General features: G+C 40.7%; 1 protein-coding gene across 17 annotated transcripts in view; it reads right to left on the reverse strand.

Annotated features, from left to right (window-relative positions):
* Positions 1 to 2,208: 2,208 nt before the first annotated feature.
* Positions 2,209 to 20,409, reverse strand: part of CAMK2D (calcium/calmodulin dependent protein kinase II delta) — a 271,589-nt gene continuing 253,388 nt past the window's right edge. For 15 of the 17 annotated variants that reach the window (XM_073340953.2, XM_073340965.2, XM_073340950.2 and 12 more), the window contains 4 exons: positions 19,422 to 19,497; positions 13,087 to 13,181; positions 8,584 to 8,812; positions 2,209 to 4,213 (listed from right to left, as the gene is read on the reverse strand). In XM_073340953.2, the coding sequence (XP_073197054.1) occupies positions 4,210 to 4,213; positions 8,584 to 8,812; positions 13,087 to 13,181; positions 19,422 to 19,497 (404 nt within the window). In that variant the 3' untranslated portion in view covers positions 2,209 to 4,209. Of the gene's footprint in view, positions 4,214 to 8,579; positions 8,813 to 13,086; positions 13,182 to 19,421; positions 19,498 to 20,409 lie in introns of those variants that run through there. The other 2 variants (XM_073340958.2, XM_073340956.2) reach the window with 1 other exon arrangement.

The following is a 20,409-nucleotide window of genomic DNA, read 5'->3' on the forward strand; positions in this document are numbered from 1 at the left end:
GGGAGATCTCCAAAGACGAAACAAAACAAAACAAGACCCCCCCCCCCATCTTTCTGAGAATGGAAATACTATATTTGTGAGAGATTTACAGCACTTGAGGAAATAGTAAAGGAGTCTCTGGAACAGAGTTCTGTAGACAATTTTAAGTTCGAAGGGAAAAGAGTTATTTTCTTCACTAATCTCTTTGAAATCAGTCTTTGGATAATGGATTCAATTTGTTTCCATCATGTTTGTCAGCAGTGTAATGTAATTATGAGCTCTTGTTAAAAAAACAGATCTTCCAACCATGAAACAACCTGTGTTGCTTGTTGGTAGTAGAAAGAGTTTCATGAAAAGTACCATACTTTCCATTGTGAAACACATTGGATCTGTTTGGGCAGACCCAAATAGAAAACATGGAAACATAAAAATCCACCAGGTGGCAGCATACTAAAATATTTATTGTATGGTACCACAAAGAGATGCTCAAAGTGATGTTAAAAACATTTTTCAAAAATCTAACCTGATTTTTGTTTTTTTCTCTCTCATCAACTAGTTAATTTTATACACTGGACTATATTCCAATCTGTCTACCCCACTGTAAATGCATGGTAAATCCACTGGCTTCAAAGGAGCTACTGCAAATTTACATCAGGGTAGTTAAGATTGTAATCTAGTCCATTATCTGTAGAGCCCTACCAAATTCACGGCCATGATAAAAGTGTCAAACACCATGAAATCTGGTCTCGCCCTGTGATATTTGGTCTTTTGTGTGCTTTTACCCTATACAATACAGATTTCATGGGGAAGACCAGTGTTTCTCAAATTGGGGGTCCTGACACCAAAGGGAATTGCAGGGGAGTCACAAAGTTATTTTAGGGTGGTTGAGGTATTGCCACCCTTACTTCTGTGCTGCTTTCAGAGCTGGGGGGATGGCAAAAGGCAGCACCCCACCAGCCCATCATGTAACAGCCCAGCATGTAAGCTGCTCTACAGGAAGCCAAGAAGTCATGAGCCTGGGAGCTAAGACTCCCAAGGCTTTCACACTCTGGGCTCCCCAGTAGCCCCGTAGGTGGACTGCCAAGGACCTGGATAGGTGAATTGGCAGGAAACCATTTTTTTACTGCACTGTTAGCTCATAGCTATAACTTGAGTTTTGTGCCTAACCCAACACCCATCCACACATACAAATCTGTAACTTAGTTAAATGGTACTTTAAACTTGAGCTAGTTGGCCAGTTGCAGGGAAGGAAGATTGAGGTTTGAGTGCTACTGATGCTTGAGCTAGCAATGCAGTGGTGATGCCGCACTTTAAGTAACAAACCCACCAGCTACTAGTAAAATTTCTCTTTACAGCTCAAGTGCTGTTTCACAGTGTGGCTACTCTTACTCAAGTTAGGCTGTCTCGAGTGGAGTAACTTGAATGAGGCAACTGCTTCAGTGAAGACAAACCCTTAAATCCGATTTGCCTACTCACTTTTGAAAATGTGGTTTACACTTTTAAATTACTTAGGGGCTTTTGAAAATTTATCTCCATGTTTTTTAATTTTGTTGAAGGGATTGAGTTAGTTCCATGTATTTCCTATATTTCACAAGAGATCCAAAGTCCTATGCACTTAATTTATCTTGAAGAGTTTTGAACATTAAAGTTGTTGGATAGAACTTACCCTAAATAATATCGTTAAAACTGAAAACACTGACCATTTCAGGAAGATAATCTTGAAATCCCAGTATTTCGTCCTAAACATATCATATCTCAAACATTTTTCCCTTAAGACCAGTTGGGGTTTGTGACATATTGTTTGCTGCTGCTATACTCACATAGAAGCTTGTGCTCCTTTTCTGTTATCAGTCCGAAGGCAAGGACTATCTTCCTATGTCTATGTACAGAGCCTAGCATAATTGGCCTCTGATTTTGACTGGGGTGTTTCAGCTCTACCAAAATACAGATAGTTCACAGTAATAACTATTCCTGTAATAAACAGACCTTCGCTCTTCCACATTCTTATTTGCATTATTATGTAGTTCCTATGCTGGCTTCATAGTGTAAATGCTAAGATACAAGCAAAGGCTACGTTGAAGACTAGGGTTAAAATGTAATCCAACTCATCCAATCCTTTCAACTAATAGTTTGGAAAAACAGAAACAGATATTTTATATTACATTGTACTTTTCCCCCCCATGCTTTGCACAACACAACTTATTGTGAAATAAAACCACAAACACAGTATCAGCAGAAATCACAAATTTATTAATCCTTAAATATATGTCAGTCATTTACCATTATGGCAAGAAATATGTACACTGTGTCCCATGGTAAACTGCAGTGTTCCAAAATGACAGAAGACAAGTGTATAATTTGATTGTGGTGGAGAGAACGAGTCACAATTTCCTCACGTCTTGGTGTGGAAGACAAACTTGATCTACAGTAATACATCGACACCACATGCTATGTTAAAAGTGTAACCCCCCCACCCTACACCTAATTTTGTTAAATCTAAATACATTTATACTACTTATAGCTGCTTCACAAAAAAGGTAAAGAAATTAATGAGAAAAAAATTAGGCCATTACTTTTTTATTTTTCACAGATCCCATTGTCAAGTTAATATGGCTCAACACATTTACTGTAAATGCTTATTTTAAATATACATTGTTTTAAGTCATGTAATAATTATCAGAGAAGCTTAAATCCATCTACTGTACATCCACTAATAACAACATCAAAGTGTAAAGGAACGCTTCTGATTTATAATCAACACAGAAAGTAAAATTATACAAATTAGGAAGTCTTCCCATTTTAAAAATTTCAGGCTGCTGAGAGCTGTAAATTGTGATTGCTAAAAAGAACACTGATTGAGATATCATGCACTATACAGCGCTGCAGAAAACAGTTAGCCCCACTGATAATAAAACAATGAACAAAACAAAAAAGAAACAGACAACCCCTCTATTCTTCTATTAAAAATGGGTGGGGGGAAAGGAGGGAGACAAAATCTAAATGTTTGCAGGAATATACTTTCACAGCTATAAAATAGAAGCAAAAACAGTCCAGGTCACAAAGTATATGTATTAAATTGACACTGAGAGCATTCCCTGCTTACTGTACAGGTGTATGCAGCAAAAGAAAAAAACCCTCAAAACAGTTACTAAGTTATGCTGCAATAGTTGTTGTCCCTAATATTATGCACTGTGTAAGGATTTTAATAAGCCAAGAGAAAATGGGGGGGAGGGGTAACACCATTGTAAAGTGTTACAGTATTATTAGAAAATTGGTATATTCATGATAGTTTTCCAGAGTAGGAGTCACTACAACGGAAAGTAGACAAACTCTTTACACTAACCTTGTAAGGCCTAATAGTACTCGTTTAAACTAACCACATATCTGGAATAGAGCATAAACAAAATAAAATAATCCTCTAAAGCTTCCTTCATAAATTTACTGTACACCCGGAAAGTGATGATAATCTAGTTTGTTTTACCCTTTCACTTTAATCATCAAAAACTATCTCCACTCAGTCTTCGTTCCCCACAAATTTTAATTTTGCTCTTCTATCACCCAATATAAATTTTCAGTTAGCATAAAAAAGTAAAGGTAAAGACTCAAAATAGAAAGACAAAAAATGTTACTGACTGGCCAGAACAGCAGAAGTTAATTCTAACGTGTTCAAGCCAGAAAATGATACAATTTTTCCAGTTTAATAACTAAAATGGCTTCAGCTGGTACAAATCCAACATATTTTTGCTTTCACATTCATCAGTGATTTTATCCATTTTTGTGTTCCAACAAAACTATTCTGCAGTAGCAAAGCTGTAATTGGAAAGCTCATTGATTTCTACTATGACCAAAGCAAAACCCAGTGGTTTTGAAAACAAACAAGCCAAAGTTTTATTTTTTACAAACATAGTAATTTTAAAGTTATTTGTTAAAATTTCGCATTAATAGAGAAAAATGACAAGTGGATTGTGTATCCACTACTGTACTCTGATTTTTGTTTTTTTTGTTTGTTTTGTCATTTTCAATTTTCTTGGAACATCCTCTTCACTGAAGTGTAAACAAAATATACAGATGAAATATACAACAAAATGATGCATCACAAATGCATTACATGTAGAACCGTCACAGCTTCATGCACTCATAAACATGCATGAAGAGAAGAACAGGATGGCCCACATGGTAACCAATCAGGTGCTTTGAGTACGGAGAATGCAAGAGTGGCATCGTTGAATTTTAGCTGGAGGAGAAAAAAACCCAATATTGCTGTTATTCCCTTAGCAATATCACCACTTTATAAACACTACAAGTGTTGGACGATAAAGTCTTCCCCAGTCTACAACCTTGCAGGATACTGCTTCGAAAAGCAAACAAGCACTTGTGCTGCTCTTTCCCTCTTCAAATCACTTTATAAACACCAATTAACCTTCACTGCATGCCAGGAGGTTGGTTAATAGTATCCTTACTTTAGAGAATGGGCAACTCAGGCAGAAAGCTTTACTGATTTGCCTAAGTCCACAGATGGGACCAAGTTCAGAACTGAGCATCTGTCAATCCAAAGGGCATCTAAGTTGATTTATTTTACACCACTTTATGGTCCCCTCATGCGCATAGTACACAAACTTATACTGACTGACAGATTCACATACAACTTACAATATATCATTTACATCCCCACTTTACACACTGCCTTTGTAAGTAAGTTGTGAAAATCAGGGAGTTTGAGCTGATGTCATCATTTGCATGCAGAGGGGACCAGAAGAGGTGGGTAAGAGGAAAAGAACCTAACAGGAACGTGTAAGAATATTTAAAGTAGGCCACTCACTATTAATATCATTATTATTTGTATTACTATAGTGCCTAGGAGCCCTAGTCATGCACCATGGTTCCACTGAGCTAGGTGCTGTACAATCACAAAACAAAATCCTTACCTAGGCCTTCTTTTGGCTCCTCAGTATGTAACATATAACAACTAAGATCCCCTTATACACTGATAAGTGGGTACAGGGGAATCTAGTGAAGTATTACATCATGTCTGAATTTGGCCTTGGGATTGAGTTTCAGACCCAGTAGTTCCATGGCTGCTAATTCCATGCTGAGACCAGGAGACAACTCTTCCGCGTGTGTGCGTGCGCGTGTGTGCGTGCGCGTGTGTGTTCAGTAGTTTTGCAAAAATAAGCTAAAAGAACAAATTCAAAAGAATACTGAACAAAGAGCAAGTTAACAGAGATAATCGCTCATCAAACGTATCAGTTAAGTAGATACAAGCTGTGTAACAGATGGAAACCAAAGTTTTTCCATAATTTTCTTGACTTAGTTAAAAAATAATCTAAGTTTGTGGCCATTTTATGAGCCAAATAAATTCATGTGAAAGGGAAATATCTCTGTGTATATACAGCAGCCTCGGGGCTCAGTTCTGGCCTCAGATTTATGTGCATTCATCACTGCAGTCTTGACAAATCAGCTACTGTGCTTGCCCAAACTGATTTGACACGATCCAGAGAAACATATTCCCGCAAAGACGGAAGATAATAGCTATGATTGCTTTTGTAATTTTATTGTATTTGAAATCTTTTTCTTTAGCCAGTGTGAATAAGACTTACTATGTATTACAAAAGTGTGTTAATGAATGGAAAATATAACATTAATAAGTATTCTTATAATGACAGATCTATATCTGATGGAGTACAAGTATTCTAAATCCAAGAAAGAAAGAAATAATAAGGATATGGTACTGTGGAATTCCACTTTTGTGAAGCTCCAGAATGGAGATATTTTTGCATTGCTATATTCTCTGTAAGAGCTGATGGTGAATTCATTATAAAAGATAATCAGGAAGGTTTGTAGAAAGTGACTTCTATGTGTTACTCATATTGCATAAGTTAAAAATGGTGAGCCTCATTAAAATACTAAACCCCACATTGATCAATTTACTCCCAAAACCTGGTTGCAGGAATTACTAGGCAAAATTCTATCTCATATGTTATGCAGGTGGTCAAACTAGATGGTCATTATTCTTCCTTTTGGCCTTAATTCTACGAATGTGTGGATGTATGAAACTACTTGGTTCTCTCTCAGTACTTAACAAAATACATGCAAGCAGAAAAATTAAAATGAAAAGAACTAAAATTTTCCCTAATCTAGTTCCTGTCATCCTGGTATGAACCCTTGTTTTTCAGTGAGTATCAGGATGAAATATTGATTCTTAGATATTAATCCTTTCTGGATTTTGTCATTTATGCTTTCAGCCCCCACCATGAGATGGGGCAGACCTGTTCCACATATCCCTCCAATGGAAAACCTGTGTCTTACAACCATCACAATCTCTCCTGTTCTGTTACACTAAATGTACTTTGTTAAGCATTGGCAGTGTGCTTGGAGCTGTGCAAAACAGAGGAAGACAAGGCCCCTGCCGCCAATGGGCTTACATTTTAAAACAAACACTATGGTACAAACATACAGATTAACATATTATAAAGCCAGGCGATGGGTTTCTCTAAAAACAGCATTTCATTCCTTTTAAAGTTTAACACCACTTTGTTCAATCACTATAATTCATTGGTTGACAGATTGACATTGCAAGGCTTTGTGGAAGAAGCATGTTGTAAGGAGGGAAGATAATTGATGCAACAAGGCAAGGTGGGAATGCCAGGTATAAAGAATAGCACAAAGGCAGAAGTGGGAGAAACATAATAGTGAAGTTACACGGGAAAGGAAAATTGGAAAGAGTAAAAAATAAAGAAATGAGAGCAGAGCTGTAGACATGAATGGACTCAGAGCCTTGAGAGTGATGACAAGAAGTTGGAACATGATGCCAGAGATGACAGGAAGACAGGTGAGGAAATCAAAGTTGTGAAGGGAGCAGGCAAAATTGACTATTACTAGAGCAATATTTTGGATAGACTAGGTGGGGCAATGCGGAAAAGAGGGAGGCAATGGGGGGGAGGACATTGTTGTCGTCAAGGCAGGAGATCACCAAAGGAAATGCATACAAGCACTTTTTAGGTGTGAGGATGGAAAGGATGGATTTTCAAGATGTGGTAGAGGAGAGAGAGGATTAAGTGACATCCTGGAGGAAGAAAGAGCAGTCTAAAGTAACGCTAAGGCTTTGTCATCCAAGTTTGAAATCTCAGGAACTTCCTCCACTAAGGAAATTCACACTGGTGTAAGTATGTTGATGTGCAATCCTCAAATGTAGATGTACTGCAACAGTACAGCTTAATTTGGGAATATACCAAAGTAAGCTGCAATGGTAAAGCATGTCTACATGAGGAGTTGGCAGACTGATGCTGTTGCACCAATGCGAATTTTCTTAATGTAGATAAGGCTGCAGTTTGCAAGCCTGCATCATGGGGAGAGCAGTGGTGTAACTGACAGTAATAAGTGGGGGAAAAGCAGAGGGTTGAGAGGAAAGATGAGGGGCCAGAACCTCAGCTGGTACAACCTGATGTAGCTATGGGATCAATGGAAGTACATGATTTACACAACTGAGGATTTAGCCGGAGGAATTCAGTATTTTGCATGCTGAGTCTAAGCTGCTATGATTCCAAGGATGCAGTATCAGAAGGTACTTAGAGATGCCCGAACACAGTAGGACAGACCATGAATAGAGAGAGAGATTTGAGAGTCAACCACACAGACATAGTAACTGAAGCAGTGAGAACTGAGGAGGTCACTCAATGGGAAAGTATAAAGGGGGAGAGGGAGAGAGAAGAATTGATGACACTTATTTGTATCTTATAATTTATAAAGTAAATAATCTGACTCTAAATCATCTAGCTGTGTACATGGCTAGTCTGTGTAAGCACTAGGGCTAGCTGGAAAACAGGAAAATTGCTAACATTTTCATTTTTCATCAAAATTTTGTTTTTGTTGAAATTTTCCAGCCAGATCTAAATAATTATCTTTCCTATCACTTCTCTCTCTTCACTTCCTCCCAGTCCCCTTGGACTGTATTTATTATGCCCACTTTTGTATCTGGTCTCAGGCCTGTCTACATTAAAGAAGCTTCCGCTTCACATCAGTGTGATTACACCATTGTAAACCCCTTCATGTAGACATGCTGCACAAGTAGAAAGTGCTGCTGACACCTATGACACTCAACCCAGAGATTTACTGAAGTAACCTGCACTGGTGCAAGCCCGACTTTGTATTGAGCCAGCGCGTCTATGTTAATGGTAGTGTAACCACATCAGCTGAGTTACACTGGGGCAAACTTCCCTAGAGAAGAGGAGGCCTAAAATGAAAACAATTTAAACTCTTCAGGGCAGAAACTGTCTGTGTGTATGTACTTGTATGTGTCCTTACTATGTGTACGTACAACACCCAGCACAGTGAAGCCCTAAACTGAAATGGGCCTGCTTGTAAACAAATAATAACAACAAAAATTATTACAAATATTTGCACTAATACTGTATGCAGCATACTGAATTATTAAATGGACTGTGCAGAATTGACAGTGCAGAAGTTACACTGCAATGCTGCTTTCAAGAGAATGAAAGTTTTATAGAGTAAGGCCAGAAGGGACGTTTAGATCATCTAGTCTGACCTCCTGCATAACACAGGACACTCTTACCCCCGTAGATAATACTGTTTGGATAGATTTCTTACTTGATCGGTACTGTTGGTGACCCTGAACGGTGAAAATGAACATTCTGCCATTTGCCATCACGGCGGTGCCAGACCCGGGTCTCCTCGGACTGCATAGTCTTTGGCATTCCACTTCCATCCATGTACTGCGTCAGCCGTATGTATGCAATGCAGGCAGCATCATCACCCACAAGATGGACATGGGGATTGAGGATAATGGTGTGGATTGGCTTATTACTCTTGGACAAAGCTATGGGAGGGAACACACACAAAATCAGTTTTTCCCAAGTAAACCAACAGAGTTAGCCATGTCTCTCAGTACTGAAAATGGTGTGTAAATATATCAAGATTAGCAGATGCTAAATACTAAACACTGTTTTACTGATAAGCAAGCAAAGCTAGCACAAATAAAGTTGGAGCAGTGGGAAGGGAGTGGGACGACAGAGATGAAGCATGTACTCCTCTCTTCTATCAGAAAATCATTCTAAAATAATAGTGGTCTATATGAATGTGCCAAATAAGTTACAATAATTGTCTGCTTTTCAACCCTGATCAGTTTCAAGATTTCTTGCCATAATAAAGACATAAAAGAAGGATGTGTAATTATGTTGTTCCCTTTCCTTTGTTCACTCTTAGAAGTGAGGTCACAGGATGAATCTCATGAGTTAGCACCTGAGCTCTGCTCTTAGTAATATATTTGCATTATTCCTATCTCTGATCCCTGTTGGCTATAAATTTCCTTTTATTTTTTTTTAGTTGACATTTCTTATTTCTGATGTGCTGTCTTTGTTGAAATGATCTCACCGAAGTCTTTGGCCAGATTTCAACATGATTATTATCCAGTGATCTTAAATTGTTTTGTATGTATCGTTTGATGGTTCTAGCGCTGTAGTAAAAGCGGTTACCAAATGCTTTATTTATGTGGTTATACTTCTCTGTACTTTAGAAAATGTAGTAAAAAGACATTTAAAAATAGAATTACTTTCTGTGATTTGGGATCTGTGCATGTTGTACTGTGAACTCCATGTTGTTTTGTGACCCAGTTTTGTTTCAGGGCTCTACTTCGCTCTGTAGCAGCCTTTGTGGATTAGAACATCCATTTTGCAATAGGGACTTGACTCCTAATAGAAAGACTATGTCTAAGAAGCAGAGACAAAGCAATCGACAGCCATCAATGTTGAATGACTTTTCTCTATGGAACAATGGATTTTCTACTGGTAAGGCCAATGTCTTTGAAGGTCTCTCTATACGGAAGTTGATGTGGGGAGAGTAGGGGGTGGAACATGGAATTTCTTCAGTGGAAAGACACATGCACACAGGGGGACAGAGGTGGTTATCAATACCAGGTTTACCATGGTGCCATGCTCCAAAGGGGCCCCGGCCTGGCCCACTCTTCTCCACCCCCTGTTCTCTCCTGTGGGGGCAGCGGGCAGAAGCTTGGTCCTGCCAGCAGCCAAGCTCCCTCCCCTCGCCTCTTCCCCGGAGCGTGCCGGGACCAACCCTAGTTCCTGCCCCGCTGTGCTTTTGCTCCCGGCCCCTGCCTTGCTCCAGTCCGCAGGGACTAATCCTCCCCCCATGCCACACTGTGCTCATCTTTGGGGACTGGCCCTGATTTGAGCAGGGGGTTGGACTAGATGACCTCCTGAGGGCCCTTCCAACCCTGATATTCTATGATCTTGCCCCTGGCCCCTGCCTCCCTCCATCTGGGGATCAATCTTTCCCCCCGCCCCCACGTTGCCCAGTTGTCAGGGTGAATAAAAATCAATTATTTTTTTTTAAAAAAATCAAAAAATCAGATTTTTTGTATTTAAATCGGATTTTTTTTTGATAAAATGCTTTTTGAGGGAAAAAACCTATCTAAAGATAGTTTTAATTAAGATACATTAAATCTTATCATGGAATAGGGTTTATAAATTCTAATTCTATAGTAGGAGACAATATATTCGTGTAATGTTTAAGAAAAGTTTTGTAAATGAGTTCTAATAGTTCATGGATTAGGGACCCAATCTTATGGGGATCCACGGGCTTCTATATAGATTATTTAGGTTAATCTTTCTATCTACCCAATGGGACTCAGTGCTCAGTCTAGAAGATACCATTAGAGATGCTTAGTTTTGCAGTTCTCAAACTGTGGATTTGTGTCTCCAGAATGTTTTAAAATAAATAAATAATATATAGAGGTGAGAAATAACAGACCTCAACTCTATTGTCCCTCTGCAAATTTGTGTACTCAGAGTCAATCCCTTACCTCTCTCTAAAAGTGAAACGTTTCAAAAAGTTCAATGAATAGAAGATTGTTGGGGGGCAGAATAGATTTGGACAAGGAGAAGAAATCTGATAAATGTGAGAAGCGAGGGACATAGGTTTTTTTGTTAAAATATTATGTTTGCTGTTGAAGAAACAAATCCAGAATACTTAACGTTGTTTTAGTTAAATAAAACAATTTAAACGTCCGTCTGGTGATGTTCTCCTCCTAATACAGCATGGAAAGAAAATCCTCCAAATATTAATGATTAACCTGTTGAATTGGAGATAGGTCATCTCCCAATGATTTCATAAATATCTGCTTCAATTACCTTTGGTAAATGAAATAACCAAATAATTATTCATTTTCTGATATAGCTGTAAAACTCATCTGAAAAGTTTTCAAAATAAATCACTGTTTAAAAATGTATAGTGTGAACCTTCTAAAAATGAAACCTACATCTATCTGAGTTGTGAAGAATATGTATTAAGGTTATAACAAACAACAAGAATGTACTTTTATGTAGAAAATCATGATTAAATCAAGTCTTCCTGACTAGTGATTTAAATCATGATTTAAATCAAATCCACCCTGCCCTTGCCCCTGGCACCTTCATTCCCCACAAATACGTTTCGCGCCAGGCCCACAAAAAGTTAATCCGGCCCTGGCGGTTATTAAAAGCTAGTTGCTACTCTGAGCAAAGGGTTAGTCTCCTGCTGCATGTCAGAAGAAAAGGGCGGGAGGAAAGACAAAGCAGGAGGGCTCCCTATCTTATCCACACTGAGTTCAGACTCAAAGATAGCCCTGGGACACAGCTGGGAATTTGATGGATACATTATTGAGCTGCACTGTTAGTCTATAAACTTGAAATCAAGTTTGGAATTTCCTTCCAAAAAAAAGCCCTACAACAGGGCGTGTCTAGCTGAGCCATTGGCCATGGGGGAGTGGAGGGAGGAAACTAGAGGCAACTTCAGGGGCAGGACATTCATCCCTGTCACCAGTGACTGACAGGTCTGATTCTGCCCCAAGCTGCAAGCAGGCTGATGTAAAGGGCCTATAGACCTTAGCACTAAGGAGAAAATGCTAAATGCTTGCAATTCTCATTTCCAAGTAAGTTAGACAGTAACCCACTTGAATAGGTTACCTAGGGAGGTGGTAGAATCTCCATCCTTTAGTTGGGGATTGGTCCTGCTTTGAGCAGGGGGTTGGAATAGATGACCTCCTGAGGTCTCTTCCAACCCTGATATTCTATGATTCTAAGTAACCTGAATCCTTACCCAGGACATTTTACTAAATAAACAACCATCACCAATGCCAACTCTTACGCTTCTAGATGCCCATCCAACATCTCCCATCTGAGTTAGTAGAAGAATAACATTTTGCATTTAGTAGTTTTCATTTTACTATCCATTCATATCATATTCTTTAGTTCTCACATCATTTGTGAGATGTTACATTTTATTAATATCTATACAGATGGGGAAACTGAGGCATTGAAAGTCAATGATGGGTTCACAAAAGAGAATGGGAGTCTACCTCAGAATTGAGATTATAATTTAGGAGTCCCTGGAGCTAGTCTTGTGCCCTGATATTTCTCACTCAGAAATTGCTGGATGAGAAAATCAGTTTCATTAGTTAATTTATAACACGATCAGTCTCTCTTTAAGTTTCAAATCTGTTCTGAAACTGTGTCATCTATAGTACCGGATAGTCTATGGTATGAACAAGTAAGCAGTGTAGCCTTTATTTTCTGAAGCTGACATGGTTGTATTAAATCCACCAACTGATGTGCTGTGATCACCATTAAAAAAGTCATGAGTCCAGTGCTTCAGCTAGTATGAATCAACGTAGTGACTACAGTTTTTCCTTAGACTTACAGTAAGAAAGAATAATGATCAACTGTTAGGAAATGCTGACTTTTTAATGGTGATCAGTTTGTCCATCACTGCAGACTTTTCAAATGTGCCCAATGCTGTGGTTCAGCCCCTCTAGCTCTGAAAAATAAAGAGTGGGAATCACTTGCCTTCCAACCCTATCTACCTTTCAGCCATCCCTCCACACCCCCGTCCCCCAAAAGATATTACACGAACTTGACAGTTCCTCCACAATCAAAAGTTCCCCATGGTTTCTAAGCAAGTTTAGCAAAAACATGAAAAAATATTTCATACTGCATAACTCAAAATTAAATTTCAAAAACATCATTTGCAGCTACAAAAAAGAGCTGGATTTGAGAAGCACACTTGGAAGTATTTTAAATGTGATCAAATAGGAAAACACACCATTTTCAAAGTAGAACCTGTGAAAGTCCATCCCTTCCACTAGATTCCCCAAAGCTTCAGGTTCAAAACATGTAAGGCCTGGATCACAGATCTTTCTGTGGAAGAGAAAATGAAACAGTTATGACAAATGTATAGTCAGTTTCAGATGCAGCACAGGACTGCTTTCTTCTTGATGTCTTTGAAACCAAAGGAATCCTCAGATTGGGATTTTCCATCCCTAATATATACAATTCACCATATGAGGGAATTCTGGCTAAGTCAGTGTTTCTCAAATGCGGCCACATGCAGCCACCAGGGGCTTTTCTTGCGGCCACAGCCTCCTGGGCTGTGATTTTGGGGGGGGGTGGCACACGGGAGTAGCTCTCTCTTCTCCTCCCTGTTGCTCCTGAATGCACCCCCTTAGTGCTGGTGCTGTGGCCACCAGCAGGGATTAGGCCCTGCTCCTCTCTGGAGTCACCTGGGGCACAATGCTGTAGGAACAGGCAGCCATTGAGTTCCCCACTTTCCCTGGGGCGGTGGGGCTCAGGCTTTGGGCTTCAGCCCTGGACACTGGGCTTCGGGCTCCAGCCCTGAGCTCTGGTTGCGCGTCAGCAGGCCTCAGGCTCCAATGGCAGGCTTCAGGCTCCGTCCCTGGGTCCCATCCTCCAGCCGTGAGGCTTCGGGCTCTGACAGCAGGGCTTCAGGTTCCAGTCCCCCCACTGCCTTCCCCAGTCCCCTACCCCCTTTCTCTTGACCCCCACTGCCTACCGTGACCCTCCATCCAGGACTTAATTTGTCCCCAGGCTTGCCAGGGCTGAGTAAGTCTGTTGTGAAAAGTGATACTTGTATGTTTGTAAATATCACTTTTCACAACAGACTTACTAGCTAGCAATAAATAAATTACAATGATTTGGACATGTATATGTGCATATTTATTTGGTTTTCCTAAAGCTAATTAAGTATTTTAGGAAAAATGTGTCCTGAGAACCCCTGCTCTAAGTGATGATTATGATGGCGTTGAGGGAAAACTGGAGGATCTTTATATCAGAGGCAACTATGGAGCAGAAAGTTTAACAGGAAAGGAGAGACTATGTCTGACGATGTCTGAGGAAAGACTTCAGAAGGGGCAGGAATGGTAAAATGAGTGCTATACCTAGTCATGTGGAAAAGAAAGCTTGAAGAAATGCAGTCTATCAACTCGAATATTAAGGTCCAGAATAGACAAGAGAGGTTACTCACTGTATGCAGTAGCTGTAGTTCTTCAAGATGTGTGTCCCTATGGGTGCTCCACTTCGGTGTGCGCCTTTCATGGGAGATTTTCATTGGCAGTGTCTGTTGGCCCTCGCATGCACTGTTAATAACTTGTGCCCTGCACCGAGGTTATGTCAGACTGCGTGGGCAAACTGCCCTCAGTTCCTTCTCCATTGCCGAGTCTCAAAAGGAAACTCTGAAGCGGAGAGGAAGGAGGGCGGGTAGTGGGGCACACCTAGGTAAGGCTGCGATTCTTTCATAGAGGTCACGGATTTGGTGACTTCTGCAGCAGCTGGTGCGGCTGACTTCAAGCTGCCTGAGCAACTGGCCCTAGGGCCAGATGTTCAGGTGCCCCATGACTAGCCACACTGGCCACTGCTGGAGTGACCCAGGACCAGCTGCTCCGGCAGTCCCCGGGGCCAGCCGCATTGGCCACTGCTCAGGAGGCCCCAGGCAGCTGGCTCCGGGGACCACCCAAGCAGCAGCTGGTGTGGCTTGTCCTGCAGACCGCCTGAGCAGTGGTTCTGGGGACGGCCCTAGGGAGCGCACGAGCAGCGGTCCTTGGGGCTGCTCCGCAGCCAGCCTCACTGGCCACTGCTCAGGCTGTCCCAGGCAGCTGACTACAGTGGCACCAGAGAGTGCCCACACAGAGGTCCTGGGGGTGCCCTGGAGACTGCCTGAGCAGCAGCGGCCCTAGGGGCGCCTGGATCTTGGTCCCTGGGAGCAGCGGTCGGGGGGTAGTCAACCCCCCAGCACTGGAGTAGGCCCCCCCACCACAAGGTCCTCCCAGAGCAGCAGGGCCTCAGAAGTATTTTTGGTAAAAGTCATGGACAGGTCACGGGCCGTGAATTTTTATTTATTGCCCGTGACCTGTCTATGACTTTTACCAAAAATACCCGTGACTAAATCTTAGCCTTATCCATAGGGGGACACATCTCAAAGAACTACAGTTACCGCTCAGGGTGAGTAATCTCTCTTTCTTCTTTGAGTAGTGTCCCTGTGGGTGCTCCACTTCAGGTGACTCCTGAGCAATATCCCCATAAAGAGGAGGGAGCTTTGGAATTGAGTCCAGCACAGAGGAAAGAACTGCATTGCCAACTGCCACATCAGATCTAGAGGCATCAAGTAAAGCGCAGTACCTGGAGAAGGTATGTACACCAAAGACCATGTAGCAACTCTGCAGATCTCAAATACTGGGACATTTTTAAGTAGAGCCAAAGATGTAGATTGTGACCTCATCAAGCAGGGATTGGAATGCTGGCAGGACTGTAACAAACTATAATACACCCAGAAATCCATTTTGATGGTCTTTGGGTAGAAAAAGCAGAACCTTTATCTGTCTGCAAACAAAAAGAATAGTCTAGGAGATTTAGAAAATGATTTAGTCCTGTGTAGATAGAAGGCTAATGCCCTCCTGACACTGAGTGAGGAAGGTAGTTTCCACGTTGGAATTATGGTTTTTGGAAAGAAAACTTGTAGGTGAATGATTTGGTTCCAATGAAACTCAGAAGACACTTTAGGAAGAAACCTGGAGTGTAGTCATAAGGAAACTTTTTCCTTATAGAACACCGTAAAAGGAGGGTCTGCTATTAAGGCTTCAGTCTCTCTGACTCTGCAGTTGATGTAATAGCCACTAAGGAAACTATTTTCATAAACAAATACAGTAAGGAGCAAGTTACCATCAGTTCAAAAGGAGATTTCAGGAGACTTTTAGGAACCAAACTTAGCTCCCAAATTGGGGTGGGGACTTTCCATCAGTGGGAAGAGAGATTGCCCAGACTCTTCATATGAACCTTATGGTTGTAGGGTGAGCAAACAGATAGATCCCCTCAATAGTGGTGGAAAACCCAGTAAGGCAGCCAAATGAATCTTGAGAGAACCAAGTAATATTCAATGCAAGGGCAGCATTCTGGAGTTCACACTAGTGACTGAATCTTCTCCACTTCTGAAGGTATATCTTGTAGAATCTGTCTTACTATTTAATAATATCTGCTGTACTTCTGCAGAACAGACAGATTCTAACCCCGCAAACTATCAAGGAGCTACACCTTGAGGCAGAGAATGCTCAGATTGGGATGAAGCAGTTGACTCGCACTCTGGAAGAGAAGCTAAGGAATCATTAGAATATCTGTTGCTGGACAAAGAGCTAGGCTAAAGGAAACCATGCCTGCCTTGACCACATTTGGGCTATTAGAATAACTCTGGTGTTGTCCTGTCTAATTTTCTTCACCACTCTGAGAATCAGAGGCATCGGGGGAAAACACCATTAAACAGCTTCTTCATCCAAGTGAGGAGAAAGGCATCTCCCAATGGGACCTAAACCTCCCCTTGAAAAGAGCAGATGGAACTTTTTGTTCGAAGCTGTGACAGAGAGCTCCACTTCTGGAAATCCCCAAGTTTCAAGTATGCCAACAAGAACCTGGGAATCCAACTCCCATTTGTAATCGTGGGGGAAAAAACCTGCTGAGAGCATCAGCTGTGACATTTTACCTGCCCAAGAGATACGTTGCTGAAATTCTTATGCAATGTTTTATATACCAGTTCCATAACCTTATTGCTTTGGCATAGAGAGAAGAGGATCCATGTTTACTCTTAGAGCTGTGGAACTTTCCCGCTTCACTGGTACTGGAGAAGCCCTTCGTCTCAATGGTACCAAGCTTTGAGGATTAAGTCTCTGAGGCCGTTTACCTTGTCAAAAAGTGAAGTCTCTTTGAGGTGGGTTCCTTAAGAGGAAAATTAGAGCTCCTCTGAGGATATTCAGAGGAGGATTCAGGCTTTCCCTTTCTAGAAGAGTGTTGCTCTGAGGTTGAAGGGGCACAAGAGATCCCCAGGAACTGATGTACAGCGGAGTTCTCCTGACCTAGTTTCAAAGGGGAGTGAAGAGAGCAATCCATCATTAACAATTGCAGCTCGATTTCCCAGTTCTTCCAAGCCTTGGATTTGAGGGCTAAACGAAGTTACGCTTCTGTGGAATGTGTGACGCTTCCAGGGAGCAAACACAGTTAGAGTGTCCATCGCTGAGTGATACAGCCTCTCTACATGAGGCAACGTTTAAACCCTGATGAACTGGGTATGCCCCTCACAAGGAGGATTTCCCCAGAGGAAATAAAATGATGTTTCAATAGCCAATAACTAAATACTGCTACTAACAACTTAACTAGCTAAACTAAGTAGAACAAACTCAGCGAACAGGTGAGGCATGCACAATGCAAAGATGCTAAACTCCATCTCAAGCTGAGGCAATTGAGAAGGAACTGAGGGCGGTTCGCCCATACTCAATAAAGGGCATGAAGATATCAGCGGTGCATGCGTGGGCTGAATGGACACTGCTAATGAAAATCTCTGATCAAAGGTGCATAGGGTGCACATGCACCTGAAGTAGAGCACCCATGGGGACACTACTCAAAGAAGAACCACCCATTCCTGCCAACCTTTTTTTTTCCTTTCCAGATTTTCCTCTCTTATGGCAAGTAGAGCTGAGTTCATAAAGCTGATTTATTCCCATGGGTCTTGTTTTCCATGAATGATGGAAAACTTCTAATTGGAGACTTTTCCCACAAAATTACTATTTGTCATTTTAATGTCCACTGTTTTGACAATTAACACAAACAATAAAACAGCCCTCCCACTCTGAGATTTAAATGAGGTGGCATTCTATTTCTTTCATGATAACCCAGAACAAAGGTTCCTTATCCTCCATCCAGTTTGCCCTACTGCAGAGCATGCTTGACCTCAAAGGCATATGACCTCATGCAAATCAGCCTGCGAAGCAGAAATATGATGTATGTGAAATTCTGTGATCCATCGATAAACATGGGCATTAACATTTCTGTCTGCCTTGCTTTCCTATGCGTCATTCCAACAGGGAACATAAATTATAAACTGCATCATGCTGGAATGAAACACAACACATATAAGCATGAAGGATGAAACCTTGGTCCCAATGAAATCAGTGGGATTTCAATGGTCAGCATTTCACCTAAAATTTTCTTTCAGTGTTTGACCAGAAGATAAATTTTCAAAGTCATAAATGGAAGTTAGGGCATCTAAATCCTACTGGAAGTCATAGGACTTAGATATTCAGCTGTTACTTGTGCCTTTGAAAATCTCCCCCACGATCTGTTAAGTCTGAAACCAATGTTGCTCCCAATGTTTAAATGGTAATTTAATTTTGGTTAGATGTTTCTAAGGCTTGAGTTTTGCCATGCTGCAAAACAGAAAAGTTTTGAGCAAAGTTCCATTTGACATTTTTGTACAACAGTTTATGTAACAGTCAAAGGATATAAAGTGCTCAGACCAGGTAAAGGCACATTACTGGTAATCTGTCACTGTCTCATAGGCGTATTACTTCCCTATTTCAACTATTCTAGAACCTTTAGCTTTTCATGAGCTGAAATAGTGTCTTTAGCTCTAGACCTTTAACTTTAAACAAAATATAATTCGTTTTTGTTCCAAATACATTTTAATGGGTTGGAGTAAAAAAATAACAGAACTAGCTATAAGGTTAATTGAAAAACGGAATACCTAAAATGAGTTATTTAAGCAGAATTTTTTGGGGTCCTGAACAGAATTTCTGAAGTAAGAGTGGTGCAACACACAATGGGAAGCGAGAGAGTGCAACACACAGCCGGAGAGAGGTAGGAGAAGGCCAAAGTAAGTGCTTGGGTCTTGCAAATTCACACCCGGGCTTGCTATGTACTAGCTCTCCATGTAAATGAGCCAAAAGTCCCAAGTGGCGTTAATGTATTACAGTGCAACAGATGAATTCTGGTGATTGTGAACCTCTGCTTATACTGAAATCTTTCTGACAAAACAACTTTCCAGTATATTTTGATCTTGATTCTTAGATTTTAAATCATGAGCATTCTCTCCTCTCTGCCTGATGAAAGAGATCACTGCATATGTTATGTAGCGATAATGGGTCTGATTCACTATGGTGTTATTCCATGTTTATCGTAATATAACGCTACTGAAATCTACTGTTATACCAGTGTGTGACTTGTGCATTACAGCCGTGAATCAGGTTCTGTTTCCTCAGGGCCTACAAGCATGAACATTTTTATACTTTTATCTCATCTTGTCTCTTGCAAAATGAGTCAACTTACGTGTAAGCTTCAAAGTCCCCATTGTTGATAGCTTCAATCAGCTGCTCAGTAACCTTGATAATCTCCTGCTTACGAGCTAAAGAAAGGATAAACAGACAAAAATACAACAAAACATGAGATGGGAACAAAAGTGGAAAGTGACAGCACAAAAGACTGTCAGACTAAATAACAAAGACAAGGACATTTACATATTTCCCTGATCAGTGTGACTGCCATTCATTCCATGATTCCACTTTCTTTTCTAGTACCATAGCCAGAAGTGTTAAATTACTCACTTTACAATATATTGGCCTTAGTGTATTTCTGTATTCATAAGGAAATAAAGCACATGATACATTTTCGACCTCGGTTCTGATCCACTTTCTCTCACTGAAGGATCTATAGATGTGTAAAAGCAGCCAATTGTCATATTATGAGCAATATTGTAATGATTCACCTATCTGGAATCTGGAGCTTGTAAGTGTGTCAACCTGATCTCAGAAATCTATGTTTACAATGTTCCAGAGTAACAACCGTGTTAGTCTGTATTCGCAAAAAGAAAAGGAGGACTAATTGGTTAGTCTCTAAGGTGCCACAAGTACTCCTTTTCTTTTTATGTTTACAATGAATTTTTCTCCACTTAGCCTTTGTTTTGGCCAAACACAAAAAGGCAGGGTGCCAGCACTTCCTTAAATGGCACACTGCCTTTAATAGTAGAGATTGAACCATGAGAAATTAAGAACGTAAGAACAGCCAGACTAGGTCAGACAAATTATCCATCTTGCCTAGTATCCTGTCTCTGACAGTGGCCAGTGCCAGATGCTTCAGAAGGAATGAACAGAACAGGGCAATTCTGAATCATCCATCCCTTGTTTAGTCCCAGCTTCTGGCAGTTGGAGGTTTGCAGACACCCAGAGCATGGGGTTGAGTCCCTGACCATCTTGGTTAATAGCCATTGATGAACCTATCCTCTATGAACTTATTTAATTCTTTTTTGAAACCAGTTTTA

Source organism: Lepidochelys kempii, chromosome 4 (genome assembly GCF_965140285.1).
Source record: "Lepidochelys kempii isolate rLepKem1 chromosome 4, rLepKem1.hap1, whole genome shotgun sequence".
NCBI classification, from domain to species: domain Eukaryota; kingdom Metazoa; phylum Chordata; order Testudines; family Cheloniidae; genus Lepidochelys; species Lepidochelys kempii.